At 43.3% G+C, this 26667-nt stretch overlaps 1 protein-coding gene across 3 annotated transcripts in view; it reads right to left on the reverse strand.

Moving 5' to 3' along the window:
* The window catches only part of LOC124789532 (sialin-like), a 139417-nt gene that overhangs the window by 54861 nt on the left and 57889 nt on the right, over nucleotides 1–26667 (reverse strand). For 2 of the 3 annotated variants that reach the window (XR_007016129.1, XM_047256927.1), the window contains exons 5-7: nucleotides 26241–26455; nucleotides 19582–19734; nucleotides 11924–12056 (exon numbers count right to left, since the gene is read on the reverse strand). Coding sequence is in view for 2 of the 3 variants with exons in the window: in XM_047256927.1 (XP_047112883.1) it covers nucleotides 11924–12056; nucleotides 19582–19734; nucleotides 26241–26455 (501 nt within the window). In the remaining variant the exon portion in view is untranslated. The remainder of the gene's footprint in view (nucleotides 1–11923; nucleotides 12057–19581; nucleotides 19735–26240; nucleotides 26456–26667) is intronic. The other variant, XM_047256929.1, reaches the window with a different exon arrangement.

Raw genomic sequence — 26667 nt, forward strand, 5'->3', positions numbered from 1 at the left:
GGTAGGGTTTCAAAGGCGTGTGGCGCAGTGTATATACTGAACACCAGCGACCATATCATAGTACCTTGAGGTACGCCAGAGAATATATTTGCTTTGGAAGATACTTCTCCATTAAGAAAAGGACACTGTGAAAGTTTTCAGACCCTTCGCATATCTGTTCAGATATCCCATAAGTATGTATTTTGGTTATTAGGCGATGGCCTGGAACTGTATCGAAGGTTTTATGGAAGACAAAAAGTGTGGTATCAATGTGAGCTCTATCTGGTTCCTTCTGGAAATGATCAATTAACAGAGAAAGCTGCGTTTTTAAGATCGGTCCTATGTAGGACTTATTCGGTTCTCCAGGAAAATCATTATACACGATTACAATAGTAGAGGACCTCTGTCATTTTCAGTGCAAATAAAGGATTTTCCCCTCATCACCCCTTACCTACCTCCCCCTAAGGTCAAGATCAGCCACAATCCGTCTCCCACATCCAAGAGGAGATGGATGGTGCTCACTTCCAACGTCTGCTGTAGTCATGTTAGTATTGTATTTCCCTTCCTCTGCTGTTTTTGTTTGTATCCTGGAACTCTGTTCTCCGAGCCACTTTTATTTGCCCCACCCTGTACAAACCAGACCAATGACAACGAAGAAAAAGAATTTTCCCGACCCCCCCCCCCAGGACATTTGCCATTTCTAGCACAGACAAAGGAAGCCTCCCATTCCTCCTCACACTACTATGACTTTACAGTCGAAGATAACTCCGTTGTGCTGATAAAATGGCTGGACATCCAAGTTGACTCAGTTGTGTATGTGGTACAGTTGGGCTACTGTGTTTCACTATAATCTCCACCATCGCCAGTCGTGTGTGTAGTATTTTCAACATTAAGAATGAACGTTTTTGTTATTTAGTCTTATAGTACAGATGTTTAGCGATTTTAAAATCGAGCACGGGCATTTGGTATGTTACTTAAAAATTTAAGTGGAAACAGCAACATTTTGTGTACAGAATTTGATGTTTAAACAACGTCTGGAAGTCATGCCGTGCCTTACAAAAATGTTCGGTCGCAAGAGATAGTCTCCAGCCAGTGGAGGGACATCACTCGCCGGCCGCGGTTGTCTCGCGGTTCTAGGCGCGCAGTCCGGAACCGTGCGACTGCTACGGTCGCAGGTTCGAATCCTGCCTCGGGCATGGATGTGTTTGATGTCCTTAGATCAGTTAGGTTTAAGTAGTTCTAAGTTCTAGGGGACTGATGACCACAGCTGTTAAGTCCCATAGTGCTCAGAGCCATTTGCACATCACGCGTTTTCCAGCCACCTGCTAACACTTCAGATGTGTGCTTTCAACACCATCAACACACAGGTGAGATGTTTTATTTATTTAAACGTTTAGGGACGTTTTATTTTAGCGTTTAAAACATTATACAGATATTTGTAATGCGGCGTACGTCGGCCCCACACAATGCAACACCAAAACAGAAGGGAGCCTCCACCTTGCTGCACTCGCTGGACAGTGTGTCTAAGGCTTTCACCCTAACCAAGTTGCCTCCAAACACGTCTCCGACGATAGTCTGGTTGAAGGCATATGCGACACTCATCGGTGAAGAGAACCTGTTTCCAACCCTGAGCGGTCCATTCGGCATGTTGTTGGGCACATCTGTACCGCGCTGCAAGGTGTCGTTGCTGCAAAGACGGACCTCGCCATGGACGTCGAGAGTGAAGTTGCACATCATGCAGGCTGTTGTGCACAGCTTGAGTCGTAACACGACGCCCATTGGCTGCACGAAAAGCAATATTCAACTTGGTGGCGTTGCTGTCAGGGTTCCTCCGAGCCGTAATCCGTAGGTAGCGGTCATCACTGCAGTAGTAGCCCTTGGGCGACCTGAGTGAGGCATGTCATCGTCAGTTCCTGTCTCTCTGTTGGTTCACTCCGAGACGCCTGGACACTTCCCTTGTTGAGATTCCTTCCTGGTACAAAGTAACAATGCGGACGCGATCGAACCACGGTATTGACCGTGCAGGCATGATTCAACTACTGACAAGACGAGCCTTGTATCTCCTTCCTGGTGGAATGACTGGAAATGACCGGCTGTCGGACCGCCTCCGTCTAATAAGCGCTGATCATGCATGGTTGTTTACATCTTTGGGCAGGTTTAGTGACATCTCTGAACAGCGAAAGGGACTGTGCCTGTGATACAATATCCACAGTCAACGTTTATCTTCGGGAGTTCTGGGAACCGGAGTGATGAAAAACTTTTTTTGATGTGTGTAATTCATCCGATTACAGATCTGTTCACACAAGTAAGTGTTTCCAAATACTGAAATTTTTAAAGCATGTTTGTAAGGCGCTGGATAGTTCTTCTTCTCCAAGTATGTTTTATAGAACTCTTCCAAATCAACCTGATTAAATTTCCCTTTTAACTGTGCATAATATTGTATTTCGCAGAATTTCATTTGTAAATGTCTCGGTAGTGAAGTCATGACTACAGAGAATAGCGTAGCAAACACAGAACAAAGCAGACGATATTTCTCAAAATCTTTAAATCGGTTTTAGAATTCGTATATCAAGTCAGATATCAAGCATTTAATAGCTGCCGCCAATGTGACGATCGATTGTTTTGATAAAGTAGGAAAATGTGTGAAATTTTTTTCTTCGTAACTGTTGTTCCCAAAGCCCAAGTTTCATTTGCAATGCGGAAATAAGTTCAGTCATGATATTAATTAACCGATAATTTCCCTGGAGTCGAGTATTAACATCATTTAGGTGGCTCGTTATATCGACCAAGTGGTAGAGCATTTGCCCGCGAAAGGCGAATGTCCCGAGTTCGAGTCTCGGTCCGTCACACAGTTTTAATCTGCCAGTAAGTTTCATATCAGCGCACATTCCACTGCAGTGTGAAGCTCTCGTTCAGCAAAAACCCCGTTATCTCACATTGAACCCCATGAGCGGGAGGTCGCAAGTTGAAGCTGTAATAAGGCTGATTTGAAAGTGTTTTGTCAGCAATTATTACAGCAAAAATGTTAGCTGCTAATGACTCACCATGTGCATCAGGAGGGCGACGAAAAATGAGGGTCAGGGAGGTGCAGAGATAAATCTTCTATGGGACATATGTATTATACTTCAGAAAATGGACATCGTCGATATTCAAGAAATGTTCAAAACAAACCATTAACTTACACCATGAACACCAAATGAAAAATGGCGTACCACAGTGATCACAAAGGTTCACACCATCAAGATCAAAGGTGGGAATTACAGACCGTGCAGACATCTAGCTAGAAATTCACTTTTTAAGAGTTCATGTAGAATCATATTGGAGTAACGGGGTGATGATAACTGATGGAAGGTGATGGCATGCAACTGATTGCGAAACAGTTTGTCGTGGAGCTTATCGTGAAACTGGCTATGCTTTAAGGCAAAGCTGCAGATAGTGTGATAATATGTTTTATAGGCACGGAAAAGACAAACATCCAGAGCTGAATTTGTCCATGGTTTCAGACGGTATGAATTACACTGTCATACACTTTTATCGAGGGGTAGTTTGCTCTAAAGGAGTATGATTTTTATACGCAGACCAGGAATCAAGAAAAAGCAAGTTATTTGACAAGCTATTGGCCAAAAGCAGTGCTCATACCATAGTAGTAGTTTTCTTATGCCCCTTTTTCCCACTCTTGCTTTCTGTGACATAAATATTCCCCACAGCCTTTGCAAGATCACGCACAGGAGAAAGAATCGTAAGGGGCAGGTCACCTCCGACTTTTTACAGCATAATAAATAATTTTCCATCCAATTTACGATCCATCTTAACACTCGACGTAATTGCATACAAATGTGTTAAGGCATTGATGTTAGTTGATCTTGATACAACTCTCTTAGTACATCTAATTTCTAGAGTTCCTTTCATATGAATTTCCTCTTAATATTCTGATTGGTCGGAACTGAAAACAAATTCCTTACTAAACGATGGGAAAAGTTAGTTTATCTCATCTACAAATTTTCTGCCCGATTACGCAGTTTGTTGTGCATCATCAAGTTGATGCTTGTTTGAAATTTCGTTGTCTTAAGTCTTCCAATGCTGTAGCACTGTCTGAAGTTATGCAACCATCCACTGCTTCCATTGAAATCACTGTAATCTACGTAGCGCGCGGTTTGATGTGGAAAACGCAGTACATCACTGTTGTGCGCTGTCTGTAAATTGTATCTAGCGTCATGGAAAGGCAGAAACAGCAGTTTTTGTAACAAGTGCCTCTTGTCCTCCCTTGAATATCCGTAGTTTTTCTTATGCTGCGAACGTATTCGAAATCTGTTCGTAATTGATTTATACTATGTTGCGGATGATCAGTTGTCTTGTGACAGCCAGAGCGAGAGCACCAGCAGCAGCGAGTACTGTTTGTATAAAGCGTTTATTTTGCATTTTGTTTACGACCTTCCACTAAGGAAGGGATTCTATTTGTGTTTATCTGCTCTGCATAGTAACTAACAGTTCTTGATAAAACTTTACGTAGTTTTCGTGTTAGATTTCTTAGTGTTTTCTTGATCGTTTAGAACAGAAAGCGCCCTAAAACCGTCTTTTGTTTGTTTCGATGCCGTTAGCCACTAGTCACTTGAATCAGCAGTTGTCTTGTGACAGCCAGAGCGAGAGCACCAGCAGCAGCGAGTACTGTTTGTATAAAGCGTTTATTTTGCATTTTGTTTACGACCTTCCACTAAGGAAGGGATTCTATTTGTGTTTATCTGCTCTGCATAGTAACTAACAGTTCTTGATAAAACTTTACGTAGTTTTCGTGTTAGATTTCTTAGTGTTTTCTTGATCGTTTAGAACAGAAAGCGCCCTAAAACCGTCTTTTGTTTGTTTCGCGGCCGTTAGCCACTAGTCACTTGAATCAGCAGTTGTCTTGTGACAGCCAGAGCGAGAGCACCAGCAGCAGCGAGTACTGTTTGTATAAAGCGTTTTTGTACTTATTTGCTGCGCTTAGCTTTTAAATAGTTTTTCTGGGAAAACCTAGCGTAGTTTTCGCGTCTCGTATTTCAGTGAGTGTTTCTTGATTATCAGAGTAGCTCATCAGAAGATTATCTTGGGAATTTGTCACCGTATAGAGTAGGGTAAACATAGTCATGTGTAGGGACTGTGGTTGTTGTGAGCGGACGCAAGGAGAATTGGCCACTCTTCGGGGGCAGGTGGAGGCTTTGTCTGTTAGGCTCATCGAGCTCGAGGCGCAGGCGTCGGCTCGTAGTGGCGTTGGGGCAACTGTGGTGAGACCTATGCCTACTTCGGTGGCCTTGGAATCACATGGAACCCCTGATGTCGCTGCGTCTTCCGGCAGTGAGCATCTTACCGGTCAGCCATCACTCCAGGGTGAATGGCGGACAGTGGTGGGCTCGCGCGTGCCTGGCCGAAAGGCGAAGGTGGGATCTGGCCGCGTGGCAGCTGCCTTACCCCTTTCCAACAGGTACGGGGTGCTTCCTAGTGGTGATGACATCGTTTCCGAGCCACCACAGGATGCCTCGCCTGTTGGGCCAGTGGCCGATTCTCCGGCAAGGTCCCGACAGTCACAGAGGGCGGGCCTATTAGTTATAGGGAGCTCCAACGTTAGGCGGGTTATGGAGCCCCTCAGGAAAATAGCGGGTAGGTCGGGGAAGAATGCCAGTGTGCACTCGGTGTGCTTGCCGGGGGGTCTCGTCCGTAATGTGGAGGAGGCCCTTCCGGCAGCTATTGAACGCACTGGGTGTGACCGGCTGCAGATAGTAGCACATGTCGGAACGAATGACGCCTGCCGCTTGGGTTCTGAGGCCATCCTTGGTTCCTTCCGGCGGCTGGCTGATTTGGTGAAGACAACCAGCATCGCACGCGGAGTGCAAGCTGAGCTTAATATCTGCAGCATAGTGCCCAGAGTCGATCGCGGTCCTCTGGTTTGGAGCCGTGTGGCGGGTCTAAACCAGAGGCTCAGACGACTCTGCGACTATAATGGTTGCAAATTCATCGACCTCCGTTATTGGGTGGAGAACTGTAGGGCCCCCCTAGACAGGTCAGGCGTGCACTACACACCGGAAGCAGCTACTAGGGTAGCAGAGTACGTGTGGCGTGCACACGGGGGTTTTTTAGGTTAGAGGGACCCCCCCCTTGGGCGAAACGATAAAATACCTGACGGCTTACCAGAGAGGACATTATCATCGTTGATAAAGAACGTCCGTCCTCAGAGACCAAAAACAGGAAAAGTTAACGTAATATTGGTAAACTGCAGGAGTATCCAGGGCAAGGTTCCTAAATTAGTATCTCTTATTGAAGGAAATAGTGCGCATATAGTATTAGGAACGGAAAGTTGGTTAAAACCGGAAGTGAACAGTAACGAAATCCTAGACACAGAATGGAATATATACCACAAGGATAGGATAAACGCCAATGGTGGAGGAGTATTTATAGCAGTAAAGAATTCAATAATATCCAGTGAAGTTATTAGCGAATGCGAATGTGAAATAATCTGGGTTAAGTTAAGTATCAAAGGTGGGTCAGATATGATAGTCGGATGCTTCTATAGACCACCTGCATCAGCAACCGTAGTAGTTGAGCGCCTCAGAGAGAACCTGCAGAACGTCGTGAAGAAGTTTCGTGATCATACTATTGTAATAGGGGGAGACTTCAATCTACCAGGTATAGAATGGGATAGTCACACAATCAGAACTGGAGCCAGGGACAGAGACTCTTGTGACATTATCCTGACTGCCTTGTCCGAGAATTACTTCGAGCAGATAGTTAGAGAACCAACTCGTGAAGCTAACGTTTTAGACCTCATAGCAACAAATAGACCGGAACTTTTCGACTCCGTGAATGTAGAAGAGGGTATCAGTGATCATAAGTCAGTGGTTGCATCAATGACTACAAGTGTAATAAGAAATGCCAAGAAAGGAAGGAAAATATATTTGCTTAACAAGAGTGATAGGGCACAAATCGCAGAATATCTGAGTGACCACCATCAAACGTTCATTTCTGAGGAAGAGGATGTGGAACAAAAATGGAAAAAATTCAGAAACATCGTCCAGTACGCCTTAGATAAGTTCGTACCGACTAAGGTCCAAAGCGAGGGGAAAGATCCACCGTGGTATAACAATCATGTACGAAAGGTACTACGGAAACAAAGAAAGCTTCATCATAGGTTTAAGAGTAGTCGAATCATAGCTGATAAGGAAAAGCTGAACGAAGCGAAAAAGAGCGTAAAGAGAGCAATGAGAGAAGCATTCAACGAATTCGAACATAAAACATTGGCAAACAATCTAAACAAGAACCCTAAAAAGTTTTGGTCATATGTAAAATCGGTAAGCGGATCTAAATCCCCTATTCAGTCACTCGTTGACCACGATGGCACCGAAACAGAGGACGACCGAAGAAAGGCAGAAATACTGAATTCAGTGTTCCGAAACTGTTTCACTGCGGAAAATCGTAACACGGTCCCTGACTTCAGCCGTCGCACGGACGCCAAAATGGAAAATATTGAAATAAACGATATCGTAATTGAAAAACAACTGCTATCACTTAGTAGCGGAAAAGCATCCGGACCAGACGAGATACCCTTAAGATTCTACAGTGATTATGCTAAAGAACTTGCCCCCTTTCTATCAGCAATTTATCGTAGATCGCTGGAAGAACGTAAAGTACCTAGCGACTGGAAGAAAGCGCAGGTCGTTCCCATTTTCAAGAAGGGTCATAAATCAGATGCGAATAATTATAGGCCTATTTCGCTTACGTCAATCTGTTGTAGAATAATGGAACATGTTTTGTGTTCTCGTATTATGACGTTCTTAGATAATACAAATCTCCTTCATCATAACCAACATGGATTCCGCAAACAGAGATCATGTGAAACTCAGCTCGCCCTATTTGCCCAAGAAATTCACAGTGCCGTAGACACTGGCGAGCAGATTGATGCCGTATTCCTGGACTTCAGGAAGGCATTTGATACGGTTCCGCACTTACGTTTAGTGAAAAAAATACGAGCTTACGGAATATCGGACCAGGTTTGTGATTGGATTCAGGATTTCCTAGAAGAAAGAACACAACATGTCATTCTTAACGGTTCAAAATCTGCAGATGTAGAGGTAATTTCGGGAGTACCGCAAGGAAGCGTGATAGGACCTTTATTGTTTACAATATACATAAATGACTTAGTTGACAACATCGGTAGCTCCGTGAGGCTATTTGCAGATGACACGGTTGTCTACAAGAAAGTAGCAACATCAGAAGACTCGTACGTACTCCAGGAAGACCTGCAGAGGATTAATGCATGGTGCGACAGCTGGCAGCTTTCCCTAAACGTAGATAAATGTAATATAATGCGCATACATAGGGGCAGAAATCCATTCCAGTACGATTATGCCATAGGTGGTAAATCATTGGAAGCGGTAACGACCGTAAAATACTTAGGAGTTACTATCCGGAGCGATCTGAAGTGGAATGATCACATAAAACAAATAGTGGGAAAAGCAGGCGCCAGGTTGAGATTCATAGGAAGAATTCTAAGAAAATGTGACTCATCGACGAAAGAAGTAGCTTACAAAACGCTTGTTCGTCCGATTCTTGAGTATTGCTCATCAGTATGGGACCCTTACCAGGTTGGATTAATAGAAGAGATAGACATGATCCAGCGAAAAGCAGCGCGATTCGTCATGGGGACATTTAGTCAGCGCGAGAGCGTTACGGAGATGCTGAACAAGCTCCAGTGGCGGACACTTCAAGAAAGGCGTTACGCAATACGGAGAGGTTTATTATCGAAATTACGAGAGAGCACATTCCGGGAAGAGATGGGCAACATATTACTACCGCCCACATATATCTCGCGTAATGATCACAACGAAAAGATCCGAGAAATTAGAGCAAATACGGAGACTTACAAGCAGTCGTTCTTCCCACGCACAATTCGTGAATGGAACAGGGAAGGGGGGATCAGATAGTGGTACAATAAGTACTCTCCGCCACACACCGTAAGGTGGCTCGCGGAGTATAGATGTAGATGTAGATGTACGTAATTGTGTTTAGTATCCGCTCTTTGGAAAACGATTGTCCTTTACTACGTTACGCTCCACACGGGATTTGTGACTCCCTGTCCGACGAGGATGATGAACGACATGATTCGACACCTGTTTTTGTGTCTCTTTCACTTGTTAAGGACGTAGCATCATCATTTTACTCCTCATGTACATTGCCCTCACAGTCGAGCGTATACGACACCATACATTCCACTGACTCGTCGTGCAAAAACGTTAATATTTCATCTGCTGCTTCTTTCTCACTCTATAAAATTCCTTGTGTTCCTTCCTGACGAAATACCAACTTCGGCAGCTCTTGTTGTAGATGTAATGCAATGCTTGCTTCGTTTATCGTTGTCATTGGTCTGGTTTGTACAGGGTGGGGCAAATAAAAGTGGCTCGGAGAACAGAGTTCCAGGATACAAACAAAAACAGCAGAGGAAGGGAAATACAATACTAACCTGACTACAGCAGACGTTGAAAGTGAGCATCATGCATCTTTTTGCGCTTTTGGCCCCTGGTCAGCAAGCTGCTGAAGGCGGATCGAAGTAGGAGTACTGGAATTGCTGCAGTCTCATCTGAAATGTTCTGCTGCAGTTCTTGAAGACTATGGGGGTTGTTGTAATACACCTTAGACTTGAGGGCTTCATACACAGTGTAATCGCACACTGACATGTCAGTCGACCTGCATGGGCAGCTAGGGCCGCGACCAGACTGGCCTCTGGTAACAACTCCGTCAAGCGTGAAGACTGTGTGAAGGTGCTCCAAGGTTCGGCCTGCTGCCTAGGCAGATACTCGATCCTGTTGGAAGTAACTGTAGGTCAAGGTGTATGTTTATATGCATACAATCACGTCCAGTCGTATCCACTCGTCTGGGCCACTTTTATTTGCCCCTGTATTAACACCACTAGCACTGTAGCACAGCCGTGCGGTTATAGGCGCTGCAGTCTGGAACCGCGAGGCCGCTACGGTCGCAGGTTCGAATCCTGCCTCGGGCATGGATGTGTGTGATGTCCTTAGGTTAGCTAGGTTTAACTAGTTCTAAGTTCTAGGGGACTAATAACCTCAGAAGTTGAGTCCCATAGTGCTCAGAGCCATTTGAACCACTGTAGCACTGTTGTGAGTTACTCTTCGACTAAGCAGTTGAACTATGCTCCGTAGCCTCATGCTGTGCTCACCATTGGATATATCCAGTTCCCCCCTCTGTTGCCGTTAGCAACCAATATTGTGGTTGCATGGTAGACAAAACGTCGGGCATCGAATGGCATAATCCTCATTGGCCTTTTGCGACCTCGCACTCGAGGGGTTACTTGTGAGTAACATCACAAAAACTCGTCACATCAGAGCGAGCGAAGTGGCGCGGTGGTGAGACATTGGCGTCGCATTCGAAAGAAAGATGTTTTGAAACTTCTTTATTTAAATGAGTTCAAAAAATTTCTCTGAGACTATGGGACTTAACTTCTAAGGTCATCAGTCCCCTAGAACTTAGAATTACTTAAACCTAACTAACCTAAGGACATCACACACATCCATGCCCGAGGCAGGATTTGAACCTGCGACCGTAGCGGTCGCGTGGTTCCAACTGTAGCGCCTAGAACCGCTCGGCGACCCCGGCCGGAGTTTAAATGAGTATGTCTGTACTTGAACTGCAGAATGACTGAGAAGATGAAACTTCTACATTATTTGATCCTGAAACAGCTGAGTAAAACTAAACGTACTGAGCTTACTTTCTCTTTACTTTTTCTTATCATGTCAACACTGACCCACAATATCCTAGCTCAACGCAATCTGACTGCTCAAAAAAAATTACAACCTGACTTCAAATAATTAATACAAAAGAATGGCCCTGAATAAGAAGCAATCCTGACAATAACCTATACATTTCATTAAGCACTTACCTCAGAAAAATCTTCAGTACGCGAACTACTACAGTACGGCGAGCGTCAATACTGCCAGCTAAATAAAAGATTCTAGGTACTAAAGCCACTAACTGCTAATAGGCATGTGGTTAGCAAAGGAAATATTTTGTTGCAGACCAAATAATGTATTTTTTACCTTAATAAAGTGACATCCAGCTCAAACACGAATATAAATCATCATTGTCATCCAATACTAAGATATAATCATGACTAATTTTCAATTTCAATGTTGGATATGTACAGATCGTTAGCCTACGCTAACACTTCAGACCTCTACCCTACATCAATGCTAACTTCTTACATTTAACATCCATCACTCCTGGCTGTTCACCTCCAACTGCCCAACAGTACTTCTGTCACTGCTGGCGACTAACTTCCAACTGCCCAACAGTATTGGCGATTAACCCCCAACAACCTGTCCGACCAGCCACAGAGTCTCTTACAAAGAAAGCGCAGTCAGAGATCCAATGTAAAGCGCTACACAGCGCTGCCGACACAGAACAGCCCACTTACAGTTTCAATCGCCCGTTCAGTTAACGAAGTTAGGACTTCTGTTATTTTTATATTCTGCTTAGGTGAGCGCTAAGATGGTTCCGTTGAAAGGGCACGGCCGATTTCTCTGTATATTCTTAAAAATTTCGAGCTTGTGCTTCTTCCACATGACCTCGTCTTGAATCGGGAGTTTAACCCTTCATTATGTCGGACTCTCCACTTTATCCTTTTTCCCTTTTCCACTTTGCGCTAGGTAAATTCAGCGACATCACTTTGTGATCAATGGTATCAGTCAGTGTTAACTAAATTAATTTCATATCCTGAACTCTTTACGTGCCTTTTTTGCGTGTTTAATAGCAGTTGCTAGGCCTCTACATTGTAGATATCTCTACGCAGTATGTTCCATAATGAACAGCAGGTATTTTAATGTCTTGTGCATACATCTTTGCAGTTCTAAGTATCTATGTAAGCTGTTACTAAGATAAGAAATTTTAGACAGCCAGCACTTACCTAATCCATTTATAATCCGGAACGTGCAGGTTTTGGACACGCGTCCTTTCCGGAGCAGGAAACCAGTGAACCACACAAATATCAAATTGCCAGCACCACCAGTGATGTGAGGAATGGCTGATATGATCCCATTCTGTCGAAAAGCACGAATACAGAATGTTAATGACGGCGTAATTCCCTATTAAACTAAGAATGTACGTCTCATAATATTATAGCAGTAAGAAAGGCTGTTAATGGAATAATTAGTTCTTGAATTGCTCATTGTGTAAAATGAAGGGTTAAGAAGCCAAATTTCATGTATTCAGAAAATTTACATAATCACCCATGGTAACATGACTCCATACAACCTTTACCACAGCTTACAGTAAATACGCATATGCCACTAACAACAAGTAAGTTTAGCAGACCTTCTATAAAAGGTTGTCCAATGAGAATATCGTTGAACATTGTGACAGTATGTTAAATGAATTACGTCTATAGCCAGTCGCTCATGTAATATTACACCTACTTTACTTCCATTAACTAGTTTTCGGTGCATTTCAGGCTCAGGCTTTAAGGAGGGCATGTGAGAAGGCACTACCCCCTCCCCGAATTCCTGGAATATGAAGTACAGACGGAATTGACATACATTTCAAAAAAAAACGATTGTGTGTGAATCCTCTAAACCGAGTTTTAGCCGGCCGGAGTGGCCGAGCGGTTCTAGGCGCTACAGTCTGGAACCGCGCGACTGCTACGGTCGCAGGTTCGAATCCTGCCTCGGGCGTGGATGTGTATGATGTCCTTAGGTTAGTTAGGTTTAAGTAGTTCTAAGTTCTAGGGGACTGATGACCACAGCAGTTAAGTCTCATAGTGCTCAGAGACATTTGAACCAGCCGAGTTTTAGGAAACGCTATCATTTCATGGATGACCATCGCGATATACCAAGACTTTACGAAGTTCGGCATAACTTATGATTGTAAATACGAAATGTAGGAAGGAGAAGGAAAGGGGAAGGGTGGGTGGGAAATCCTAATGCCTAGCCACGGAGGGTGTTGTGGTAGTGCAATGGCGAAAGTTGAAAATTTGTGCCGAACTGGGACACGAACATGGATTTAATGAATCTCATGAACGGTGGCCTTAGCGGATTTTTTTATTTTTTATTTTAAATGATCGCCTTAATCGAACCCAGACTTACCGCATCTCATGAACGGTGGCCTTAACCGCTTCGGCTATCTGAACACGGTCCGTAACCGACTGAAATCCCAACTTACCACACGTTGCAATGCAGTGACCCTACTCCATTAAACACTCTACTCGCAAATCCTAATTCCCATAGGAGTTTAAATGATATTTGTGCATTCGCACAGAAATTAACGACGTTACTCTCTTTTGCAGAAATGTATATGTCTGAGTAGTGTCTGTTCTGCCGGACTTGTCTTACATAACAGACCCCACTCGGGCATATACATAACTCGTGTTTCTTTTGCTGTCACACTGTTCACATGAAATTACGCCGTTTTCGTCGGTACAGTTGCATTTTGGTGCTGACTTGAATACAAGGCAGATGCGAACCTTTTGCAGGACAATGCTGAAACAGGACACTTCACCACGCCCCCTATTTTTGGGTACAGTCGGGCGATTTAGTTTTAAGTGGCAGGTCGTTGGACTAGCTCCAAATAATGCGCTCAGGTTCGCAGTAGATGTACTTGTCTAGTCCCATCCAAGCCTTTGTGAAAACTCGTTAATGGTCTGAAAGGTAACACATGGTTTCTGACACATTAAATACACAAGTTTTTATCTACCTTATAGCCCATTACATGGGTGACATATCGATTTTGTACGGAAGCTTTAGTTTTTCTAGGTTTTAAGAAAAATCATTCGTTTAAAACTTGTGAATTGCTTATTACTACTATCTAGATGGTTTTCGCTTTTTTCACGAGAATGATCAGTTGATTTTTATGATTCACGTGGTCACCTAAATGGGCCGCTGAGATACAGGACGGGCCCTGCGATACGTTCATCGTCTGGCTTCACTGCAAGAAATACTCCACAGCTTCGTTAATTTTATTTGTTTATATTGGGCCTAGCGTGTCAATAGCTGAGATAATTCCAGTAACAATTAGGCTACACAAAACATTTCAGCGATCGTTAACTTAGCATCTCATCACTGTTCTCGTAGATGCAGGTGTACTGAATAGTGTTGCCTGATAGTTACGCTAGTAACGGTAAGAAGTAATTTAATTCCGCTCAGTGTCATTTGATTTCTATTGATTTAAGTAGTGCCATCTGGCAGAGGACTTTTTAGAGCATACTGTTGCGACCGGGAGAACTGGGGTTGCTCTTTGAGCAGGAGTTTGGGATTGGAGTTTGGGTGAGTGGTTCAGTGAATGCTCGGAACTGTCAGTGACACAGTGGTATCTGCAAGAACATTTATTTATCGTGATGAGTTTACAGAATTGTAAAGTGTCTTTAGAGCGACGGTTGGAGGCCCGGTGTAAGCGTGTGCGGCGAAGAAGTACTAGTGCCTCTTCAGCGAGACGTGACTTCGCCCCACAGGTCACTGGGTCTTGTTGTTGTTGTGGTCTTCAGTCCTCAGACTGGTTTGATGCAGCTCTCCATGCTATTCTATCCTGTGCAAGCTTCTTCATCTACCAGTACTTACTGCAACCCACATCCTTCTGAATCTGCTTAGTCTATCCATCTCTTGGTCTCCTTCTACGATTTTTAACCCCCCCCCCCCACGCTGCCCTCCAATGCTAAATTTGTGATCCCGTGATGCCTCAGAACATGTCCTACCAACCGGTCCCTTCTTCTTCTCAAGTTGTGCCACAAACCCCTCTTCTCCCCAATTGGATTCAATACCTCCTCATTAGTTATGTGATCTACCCATCTAATCTTCAGCATTCTTCTGTAGCACCACATTTCGAAAGCTTCTATTCTCTTCTTGTCCAAACTATTTATCGTCCATGTTTCACTTCCATACATGGGTACACTCCATACAAATACTTTCAGAAACGACTTCCTGACACTGAAATTACTCGATGTTAACAAATTTCTCTCCTTCAGAAACGCTTTCTTTGCCATTGCCAGTCTACATTTTATATCCTCTCTACTTCGACCATCATCAGTTATTTTCATCCCCAAATAACAAACCTTCTTTACTACTTTAAGTGTCTCATTTCCTAATCTAATTCCCTCAGCATTGTCCGACTTAATTCGACTACATTCTATTATCCTCGTTTTGCTTTTGTTGATGTTCATCTTATATCCTCCTTTCAAGACACTGTCCATTCCGTTCAACTGCTCTTCTAAGTCCTTTGCTGTCTCTGACAGAATTACAATGTCATCGGCAAACCTCAAAGTTTTTATTTCTTTTCCGTGGATTTTAATACCTACTCCGAATTTTTCTTTTGTTTCCTTTACTGCTTGCTCAATATACAGGTCGAATAACATCGGGGAGAGGCTACAACCCTGTCTCACTTCCTTCCCAACCACTGCTTCCCTTTCGTGCCCCTCTACTCTTATAACTGCCATCTGGTTTCTGTACAAACTGTAAATAGCCTTTCGCTCCCTGTATTTTACCCCGCCACCTTTAGAATTTGAAAGAGAGTGCCGACCGATGTGGCCGTACGGTTCTAGGCGCTTCAGTCTGGAACCGCGTGACCGCTACGGTCGCAGGTTCGAATCCTGCCTCGGGCATGGATGTGTGTGATGTGTGTGATGTCCTTAGGTTAGTTAGGGGACTGATGACCGCAGATTTTAAGTCCCATAGTGCTAGGAGCCATTTGAACCAGTTTTGAAAGAGAGTATTCCAGTCAACTTTGTCAAAAGCTTTCTCTAAGTCTACAAATGCTAGAAACGTAGGTTTGCCTTTCATTAATCTTTCTTCTAAGATAAGTCGTAAGGTCAGTATTGCCTCACGTGTTCCAACATTTCTACGGAATCCAAACTGATCTTCCCCGAGGTCGGCTTCTACTAGTTTTTCAATTCGTCTGTAAAGAATTCGCGTTAGTATTTTGCAGCTGTGACTTATTAAACTGATAGTTCTGTAATTTTCACATCTGTCAACACCTGCTTTCTTTGGAATTGGAATTATTATATTCTTCTTGAAGTCTGAGGGTATTTCACCTATCGCATACATCTTGCTCACCAGATGGTTGAGTTTTGTCAGGACTGGCTCTCCCAAGGCCGTCAGTAGTTCTAATGGAATGTTGTCTACTCCCAGGGCCTTATTTCGACTCAGGTCTTTCAGTGCTCTGTCAATCTCTTCACGCAGTATCGTATCTCCCATTTCATCTTCATCTACATCCTCTTCCATTTCCATAATATTGCCCTCAAGTACATCGCCCTTGTATAGACCCTCTATATACTCCTTCCACGTTTCTGCTTACCCTTCTTTGCTTAGAACTGGGTTTTTATCTGAGCTCTTGATATTCATACAAGTGAATCTCTTTTCTCCGAAGGTGTCTTTAATTTTCCTGTAGGCAGTATCTATCTTGCCCCTAGTGAGATAAGCCTCTACATCCTTAAATTTGTCCTCTAGCCATCCCTGCTTAGCCATTTTGCACTTCCTGTCGATATAATTTTTGAGACGTTTGTATTCCTTTTTGCCTGTTTCATTTACTGCATTTTTATATTTTCTCCTTTCATCCATTAAATTCAATATTTCTTCTGTTACCTAAGGATTTCTACTAGCCCTCGTCTTTTTACCTACTTGATCGTCTGCTGCCTTCACTACTTCATCCCTCAGAGCTCCCCATTCTTCTTCTACTGTGTTTCTTTCCCCCATTCCTGTCAATTGTTCCCTTATGCTCGTCCTGAAACTCTGTACAACCTCTGGTTTAGTCAGTTTATCCAGGTCCCATCTCCTCAAATTCCCACCTTTTTGCAGTTTCTTCAGTTTTAATCTACAGTTCATAACCAATAGATTGTGGTCAGAGTCCACATCTGCCCCTGGAAATGTCTTACAATTTAAAACCTGGTTGCTAAATCTTTGTCTTACCATTATATAATCTATCTGATACCTTCTAGCATCTCCAGGATTCTTCCATGTATACAACCTTATTTTATGATTCTTGTACCAAGTGTTAGCTATGATTAAGTTGTGCTCTGTGCAAAATTCTACCAGACGGCTTCCTCTTTCATTTCGTACCCCCAGTCCATATTCACTTGCTATGTTTCCTTCTCTCCTTTTTCCTTCTCTCGAATTCCAGTCACCCATGACTATTACATTCTCGTCTCCCGTCACTACCTGATAAATTTCTTTTATCTCATCATACATTTCACCAATTTCTGAATTATCTGCAGAGTTAGTTGGCATATAAACTTGTACTACTGTAGTAGGCATGGGCTTCGTGTCTATCTTGGGCACAATACTGCGTTCACTATGCTGTTTGTAGTAGCTTACCCGCACTCCTATTTTTTTATTCATTATTAAACCTACTCCTGCATTACCCCTATTTGATTTTGTATTTATAACCCTGTATTCACCTGACCAAAAGTCTTGTTCCTCCTGCCACCGAACTTCACTAGTTCCCACTAAATCTAACTTTAACCTATCCATTCCCCTTTTTAAATTTTCTAACCTACCTGCCCAATTACGGGATCTGACATTCCACGCTCCGATCTGTAGAACGCCAGTTTTATTTCTCCTGATAAAGACGTCCTCCTGAGTAGTCCCCGCCCGGAGATCCGAATGGGGGACTATTTATCTCCGAATATTTTACCCTCCCCACCAATGCAAGGTCCATGGTTCATGGGGGGGGGGGGGGCACTGGGCCTTGGTCGTGTGCTAATCTGGCGCCAGTGAGGGGCACAAGGAGGCATCGTCTGTCCAGACAGTCCGCAACACAGTGCGGTTCCTCCTTCATTGCTCTCAGAGACAGCACATTGTGTGTTCAGATGATTATGATAATTCTGATTTTCAGAACGCGCAACATGGTGGTTATTAATGCCCGTACAAATTCCCAGTCTTTTCATTGTTCAGTCTAGCCATTGTCCTAAATGATGATGAAATGATGAGGAAAACACAAACACCCAGTCCCCAGGCACAGAAAATCCCCGACCCGGGAATCAAACCCAGGACCCTGTGATCCAGAGGTAGAAATGCTAGCCAGTTGCCCACAAGCTGCGGACTTGTGTCTTCATGTGGAGACTGTCGACTGTGGTCCAGGATGTCGGTTGTTGGAAAGACAAGGTCCTGGTCATCCACCATGAATCGACCAAGATTGCAGCAGATACTCATGAGTCAGCCAGGAGGCCACGCAATCAAGCTATGGCTGATCAGTGCAAAGATGGCACCTTTCAGATCATCTGTCATGACATGAAGTGGAGAAGGGCTGGCCGCACACCAGTCTCCTCATCTGTGATGACACAGCATATAACAACATTAGACCACGGCGGTGGTTTGCATCAGGTTGGCTGCATCTCGATGCTGAACTTAGCAATTGGATGACAGAGAGGCCATCATCGATCAGCTTGTTGTGTTTTCACTGGAACTCAACAGATTGTAATTCTCTCTGGTTCTAGAGAACTAGACAGAATGGCAGCACGACGAAAAGTGTCTTTTTGAGCCCTGACAGTTTCGTTATTTAAACGGCTGAGTCTGTGCCTGTGACGCGGTGGCTCGTGTTATAAGAGCACATTTTCCCTCGTTTATCTGTCCCGTCAACGCTACTTGCCTCTCTGTGTTAATTTACTAATTATTCTGAGTCGACGGCTTAGGTCATTCTCCCTACGTCTGACTTCCCAGTGGCGCTCTGGCATTGAAGTTACTTATACTCCACAGTGCCTTGTTATACAGTACTGCAACATCTGCATTTTTGCCTTCCTCAGTTGGAGATTGTGTGGCAATTCTCGCCGCGTGCCCAACATCTGTTGCAATGGCAGTACTTGTTGTTGACATTCTGTTTGGCACACTAGGCTTCTGTTCTGAGTTTCCCCGGTAGAACTTTAAAAAATTTAAAGGTGTACAATAAAACTGTTCTGCAGTCCAACAGGACGTATAATAAGTACACAGAAAACAACCCACACATTACATTCATGTAGGTCGTGTAGCCTAGAGTACATTCAGTAGTGTTATGTAAATTGATGATGTGGGGGGGGAGGGGGGGGGGGAGAAAGGGAAGGAACAGACGATATTAGCGGCGATGAGTGAAAAATGTGTGCCCGACTAGGACCGTGATCTCCTCTTATTAGGCAGTTGCGTTAACCACTGCAACTCTGACACACGGTCTGTATCGGAAATGCGCCTCAGTAGTATGATATAACAACGTACAACGCGCGGACCTTGATTGGCAAAACAGCCTGACTACGCTTTGCTGTCAGCATAAGAATACACCGAAAACGGCAATTACGGAAGTCGCCATACCACTTGTCTTCTTGTGGAGATGAATCAGCACAGCACAAAATGTTCAAATGTGTGTGAAATCTTATGGGACTTAACTGCTAAGGTCATCAGTCCCTAAGCTTACACACTACGTAACCTAAATTATCCTAAGGACAAACACACACACCCATGTCAGAGGGAGGACTCGAACCTCCGCCAGGACCAGTCTCACAGTCCATGACTGCAGCTCCTTAGACCGCTCGGCTAATCCTGCGCGGCAGCACAGCACAGAAATCTGTATTACTGTAAATTACTTTTTAAGTTGTGGAACATGTACTGCTAGGACACTCACACTACGTATATCGAAGTGCAAGACTTGGGCGATGTACTGCGGCAGCGATGTGATGAGAAGATAGAAGATCCAGTCGAAGGTAATCATGATAGCGATGAGAGCCCAGACAGCTGGCGTTGACATAATGCTCTTCCACGGCACAGGCAGCTTCTTCTGCAACACCAAAGACGCAACACTCACCACTGTACACTCTTCAGTAATGTTCACGTAATTCCCAATTAAAGTGCAACTGAACAGTTTTCTGAAATCTGGCTTAACACATCGAACGAGGTGGCGCAATGGTTAGCACAGTGGACTCGCAGGGCGATGGTTCAGATGCCCGTCTGGCCATTCAGATGTAGAGTTTCCGTGATTTCTGTACATTTCTTATGGCAAACGCCAGGGTGTTTCTTTTGAATAGGGCACGACAATTTCCTTCCCCATCCTTGCCTAATCCGAGCAACTGAACAGTCTCTAAAGACCACGTTATCGACGGGACGCCAAACTCTAGTGTTCGTCTCTCCTTTCCTTTCTGGTTGAGCAGGCCTCTTATGTACAACATTTGGTAGGTAAAGCTGCGTGTGGCTGATTTATTGACCCTTTATGTTATGCTGCCCAGTAGCATATCTAGGATCTCAGGTCTGAGCTGTGGTGGAGGGAGGGGACGACGACGACAATGACAACGACGACAACGACGACTCACGTTAGTTTCGCAGCGAATGACGAAACGCTTTTGGATTTCATGCTACAACAAATGCACACATACAAGTAATCAATACAATTAAATGCTCTATTTTTATTCAGACTGATACTGAATTGATACGTCTGTCTGACAGGGGAGGATGAATTTTGGTTTACACGATGAATTAGGTTGTTTTCAAGGGGGTGGGGAGCCACTGTCCTCTCCTGCCCTTGTCTGGGTACGCCGTTACTGCCCCTGGTTACGTACCTCACCGATAATAAGATGAATCAGTCTGAGAGGAGGCAAGCAGTTGCATGATGTCCAATCGCTTACAAGACTGTCATACCTGATTTAAGCTATTAGTTCGAAAAATATCTAGGGGAACTCGAAGATATGGTATATGTTACAGGGAAAAGCTAAGGGAAGCAGAAATGTTAGGCAGAAACTGATATTCACATATCAGATATACAAAGCAAAATGCTTTTCAATCACCTTATTGATGAAGTCATACCAACATTATAATGCCTGGAAAGCTATCGATACCGCTTCTGCGAGACATATCGAACGCACGAGCTCCTTTGGTTTTCCAGTAGGTTGCATTTTACGCGCCAGATTTCATGTTTTAGGGATACTGTCTACTGCTACCAACATTCCAGTCTCGGGGTTAAGAAATTTGTTATGCGTCAAGATGAGTCGTCAAAGTGGGGTTTAAAAAACCACTTGAGTGCATTTTATTGAAAAACTTCGATAGAATTTTTCAGTTTCAATTCCCAGCGAGTATGAGGCCACTAAAGGAAGAGCACAAGCTCGATATGGACAAGTATGGAAGATGGATCATTTTCGAAAGAACCTTCAAACCAATTCACGTTATCCACGGAAAACCTAAATCTGGATGACAGGACGACGATCTGAGTTGCAGTTTTCTTGAACGCGAAGCCATTTGCGTCATGAAGGCCCCACCTGGGTCGACGACATGGCTGCAGAACTGAACATAACGCACTTCACGAAGGCACAGGTCCTATACCATAATGCCTGAGCTGAAGGGGAATGCTGCAGTTAAACTGCCAGTATATGACAGGTTCGTGAATCTATATTATTAGACCACTTCACTGGTACTGCCGTGTTGCTTATTCACCTGGTATTATAGAAGCATACACCTGAAACTATCTCCCAAGTTTTCTAATCAGACCGCAACAAGAAATACGTTTATGACCACCTGCGAAGTTGTCATTTCAAAATCTTTTTTCTTTTTTATACTTAGTGATCTGCTAGTGTGAAACTACTTCTTCTTTCTTCAACTGTTAGGTATTTTCATGATACATGCTTTTTTCAGTGCTATATTTTCTGTTGTTAGTTTCTATTTTATTTCTACTCATTTTTCTTGGTCTGCCTATTAAGCTTTCTCCTGTTGGTAGATAAATCGTTATTATTTTAGGCATTCTATTATCAGTCATTCTTCAGACATGATCTCCCCTTTTATTTCTGTCATGTCAGTTCGTTTATGCTCTCGTCCTAGTTCTTACCTGACTAAAACTCACTGTGGAATAGAATTATGTAATGACCCACTGGACATGAATGGTCCAATAGTAATTAATTATCAGTAAAATTCAGTACCACGTTCTATTATAAAGATTCAAAACTTGTAATTTTCTAACATATTTGCCAAAGCAGTTTTAGCAATAACAAATATACGACAGAATGCATTTAAAAGCATCAAAAACACGCCCACGCAAAAAATAACAATTTATAACATTTTAAATATATAATACGAAAATAGGTCATATGTGAAGGTAGGTTTCACAGATTTCAAGATTTAAACAGTAGAAGCGTAATAGAACCTATATCTATAAAAATTGGCAGCATAATGCTCAATGTTATGTTCTGGATAAATTGAAAACTGTTATTTTTTGCCACACCAGTGTCATTGAAGTTCTAATTTGATTAAAATGTTATAAACTACACTATCCAAACCAGCAGTAACTGTGATGAAAGGATAGTGGCAGTCAAAACATGTAAATGATTCATTTAAAGATCAGTTGAAAAATGCTCCTGTTGGAGCACAAAAAAAGTCGAATATCCTCCTTTGTAACAGACTCTAGCAGAAAAGTGGGGAACTAGCTGCCTCAGCCCTCATTTCGCCTTTCTCACCGACAATCATCACGTACGAATATTTCGCGCCCTTTTAAGGTAGAACATTCTAAATCATTTTACCCAGGTTCTCTTTATAGTGATACCTTCATACTCAGCATCTCCCTCTCACTGTCACTCTCCCTATACAGGGTGTCCCAGCTATCTTGTCCACCCAAAATATCTCTGGAACAATAACAGCTATTGGAAAACAACTTTCACCTGTATCAATGTAGGGCTGGGGCCCATGAATGTACATATTTGGAAACATTCTAAAACGAAAGAATATGTGTTTTTTAACACAAACTTATGTTTTTTTAAAATGGACCTCCTATATTTTTTCTTCAGCAATCCATAGCAAGACGAAGCACATACACAATGGCGTTGATTGCATCGCAATATTCCCATTACATCCCGAGATATTGAGACGCGAAGTTGACGCTTGAAACACCCGACATGCGCTGCTAGCGCACGTCCTGAGGCTCAGGCGTGAACCCCATGCTGCCCGTATTCGTTTCGGACCTCTTGATAAGTATGGAAGTGTGATTACGCATGTCAATCACATCGCGATTACGGGCAGCATGGGGTTCACGCCTGAGCCTCAGGACGTGCGCTAGCAGCGCATGTCGGGTGTTTCAAGCGTCAACTTCGCGTCTTAATATCTCGGGATGTAATGGGAATATTGCGATGCAATCAACGCCATTGTGTATGTGCTTTGTCATGCTATGGATTGCTGAAGAAAAAATATAGGAGGTCCATTTAAAAAAACATAAGTTTGTGTTAAAAAACACATATGCTGTCGTTTTAGAATGTTTCATGGGCCCCAGCCCTAAATTGATACCGGTGAAAGTCGTTTTCCAATAGCTGTTATTGTTCCAGAGATATTTTGGGTGGACAAGATAGCTGGGACACCCTGTATATGTCTGTGTCCCACTGTCTCCATTTTCTCCCATTGGCCATTCTCTTTGTCCCATTCTTTTTCTCTCCCATTGCTACTGCATCTTTCTTTCTCACTTACATTCTGCTCCTCTCATCAAATGTCCATGGGGACTGTTTGCTCGGGATTTTGACTACTAGACGGGGAAAGTTTAACAGGTGGATATAGGGGAAGATTGAAAGTGGTGAGGATTTATCACGTTAAGTTCACTGGTCTAGGGGGGGGGGGCATCTTTTGCTCCCATTGCTACTGTCTCCATCCGTCACTTTTTCTCTTTTAACTGCCACCGCCGCTCACTGATCATAGTTATCCCCTCTCTCTTTGGCTCCCATTGCTCTTCCCTTCATCACTCTCTCTCTTTCACCGCCACTATCTTTCGTCCGTCATAACTGTCTCTTCTCTCTTTTTGTGCCACTGGCACTGTCTCCCGTGTCTTCCACTGCCGCTGTCGCCCTGCTATTCTCTTTCAGCACAAAATGCGCGAATACGTTCCCATGCAAAAATATTTGGCAAGGAAGGACGAATAAGGATTGATGCAGCTTGTTCCCCACTTACCTGTCACTCTTAAAAGAGAAGAATATTCGCCTTTTGTGCATTTTTAGCATTTTTTAGCTGGTTTCATCCTTTCCCTGTTACAGTAAGGTTACCGCTTATACGTATAAAACTAATTCTGTAGATTAGTAATATTTTGACAGTTTATTTATGTACTTCGACATATTTACATGGTTTGACACATGTAAACGACAGATAAGTACTCATAACATGATGTTAAAACGAAATCGTCTCTCATCCAATGCAAGTTCACTTGTAACTACTTTATATAAAAATGCAAAATATATTTTAGGCTACACTTACAATATACCAAAAAATGCGATGTTTGATTTGCAACAACAAAGAATTCCGTATGCTAAAATAATTTTTTGTACGGTGCTTACGCCGCCAGGTGGAGCCCCCGAATAATTTTCAGTTCAAAACGGCCTGTATAGGCGTGAACTGCCCATTATATAGACAGCGCGGCATAAAGATTTAGTGGTGAAAAAATGGCGACTGAAAAGATAGTTTGGTAACCTCAGAACCCTTGCGATGACTCCAGAACTCTAGCCATTTGTTCACTGCGTCAGTTAAAACTACATTTGCTGCTCAGATCGGATAGTATGGGCATATTTTACATGCATAACTACCCTAATTTTGAGCCTCTGGATCTCGGTAATGATAATGATCGCGAAAAAAGTTTCAAGGTTAAGAACATACAGTAAAACTTCGGCGATATGTCATGAATAGAAATGCCCAGCTCCACAATGGGTATCCAAAAATCATGGTTTTTCGAGTGTGTCTTGATAACGGATACAGATTTTCGAAAACGTAAAAAAATAGCGTTTCTCGATAAATGTCTAAAGAATTTAATGTTAAAATTTAAGCTATTTTCTAAGTGTAGTTATTTAGATAATTGTGGCCCCCGGTCCAAAAACAGCGAAAAACCGATTTTTGGAGTTATAAGTACGGTGACTGGATCTCGATAAAGGATAATAACACCGAAAAAAGTTTCGAATTTCGCCGAGAGCATCATCTTACGAACATATGGCAAAAATTTAGACGATTTACCACGAATAGAAATCACACAAGGGGCCATTCCCCCAACTGGCGTCCAGAAATCGTGGTTTTTTCGGGGTTTTCTTAAGAACCGCCCATTAACAAATCGTGATTTTATAAGCCGTCTAAGGCCTACCCTAGACGACACCTAATGCAAAGAACCAACCGATTTCCTCAGTCTGCCTGGGATGGAAGAAGTGTTTAATGTTTAAATTTTGACCCTGTGCTGTAGAATAGCTACAGCATGCCCGCTTTCCTGATACGTTTGCAAATGATCATTAGATCAAGGGGTATCCGTAACATTTCACCTGTTCTCTCTGTGAACAATAGAGCCCGAGATACGAGCCCCTGAAAAATCACATTTTCATGCGAGGCTTGTTGGAAAATATTGGTACCGTGGACTGTCGTGCACGGAGAGATACGTGTTTTCTTTTAAGAAGGACGAGATGAAGATTAACGTTTAACGTCCCGTCGACGACACGACAACAAGATGATTAGATAAAGACCTCAAGTCCCGATTTTACAAGGATACGGCAGGATACCGAGCGTAACACCACGGCTTTCGCCTCTTCTTTAGACAAAGCATAAAAAATCAAGACCTGTGGATGTTCAGCTGGAGACTTGAACACCACTTCTCCCGAAAGCGAGTCTACTTCAAAAATGGTTCAAATGGCTCTGAGCACTATGGGACTTAACTGCTGAGGTCATCAGTCCCCTAGAACTTAGAACTACTTAAACCTAACTAACCTAAGGACATCACACACATCCAGGCCCGAGGCAGGATTCGAACCTGCGACGGTAGCGGTCGCACGGTTCCAGACGGTAGCGCGTAGAACCGCTCGGTCACTCCGGCCGGCGCGAGTCTAGTGACAAGTCTCCCAGTTCCTCGGTGGTCGGCGCTGTTTAGCCTAAGCCATGAGCTTATAAGATTTCACTCAGTGTGCTAGGAGAAGATTTATTTTGTAAGTCATTGTGTGAGTGGCAGCTTAGACATGGCGGACACGGTCTTCTTGACGATTTTCTGTTAACTAGGCTGTCAAGAGTTTATGAAAGTGTGTCTTATGAAGATAACAGATATTTAAGGACAGCAGTGAAGTACAAGAATGTAGAGTACTTCTGATCATCTTTAAACTTCATCATTAACGGAGACAGCAACACAAGTATACGTAGCACAGTGGCTGGTAGCTTAAGCGTGTGAAGTATTTTTTTGTAAATCAGAAATATTATTTTTTGAAAATAACTACTATCAGCCATCGTCGCATAGGACACCTTTAGCAGACCAACGTCACAACAGGGAGACTACTGCGCCATGGTACAGGAAGAGACAGTGAATGCGGATGTTACCTTAGCAGCTGACTGTATCGTGGCCTTGATGTAGTTACGTTCGGCTGGGTCGATGGACGGGTGCTGCGACGGCGAATCTGCAGCCTGGAAGAACCATGGTACGCACCACAGCAGTCCGACGCCTCCGAAAAAGTAAAAGGAAAGCGGCCAGCCACCGATGGTCTCGCACAAAATTCCCGTCACCGCCATGGATACGAGGGTTCCAACACATATCCCTGTCAGCAAACAAATGACACAGCAACTCAGTAACAACATGAAGAATTCATTTCACATACGATCTCTTAGACAGACTTATTAAACTCCTGGGTAACTACAAGGAATATCCAGAAAAGAGTTCCACAGTCTGTAAAATGAAGTAAAGGTCGAGGATAATGTTTTGGCCTAAATATCATTCATGATGAGACATGAACCTTGTAGAACGTTCCCA

Source organism: Schistocerca piceifrons, chromosome 3, assembly GCF_021461385.2.
Source record: "Schistocerca piceifrons isolate TAMUIC-IGC-003096 chromosome 3, iqSchPice1.1, whole genome shotgun sequence".
Taxonomy (NCBI): Eukaryota; Metazoa; Arthropoda; class Insecta; order Orthoptera; family Acrididae; genus Schistocerca; species Schistocerca piceifrons.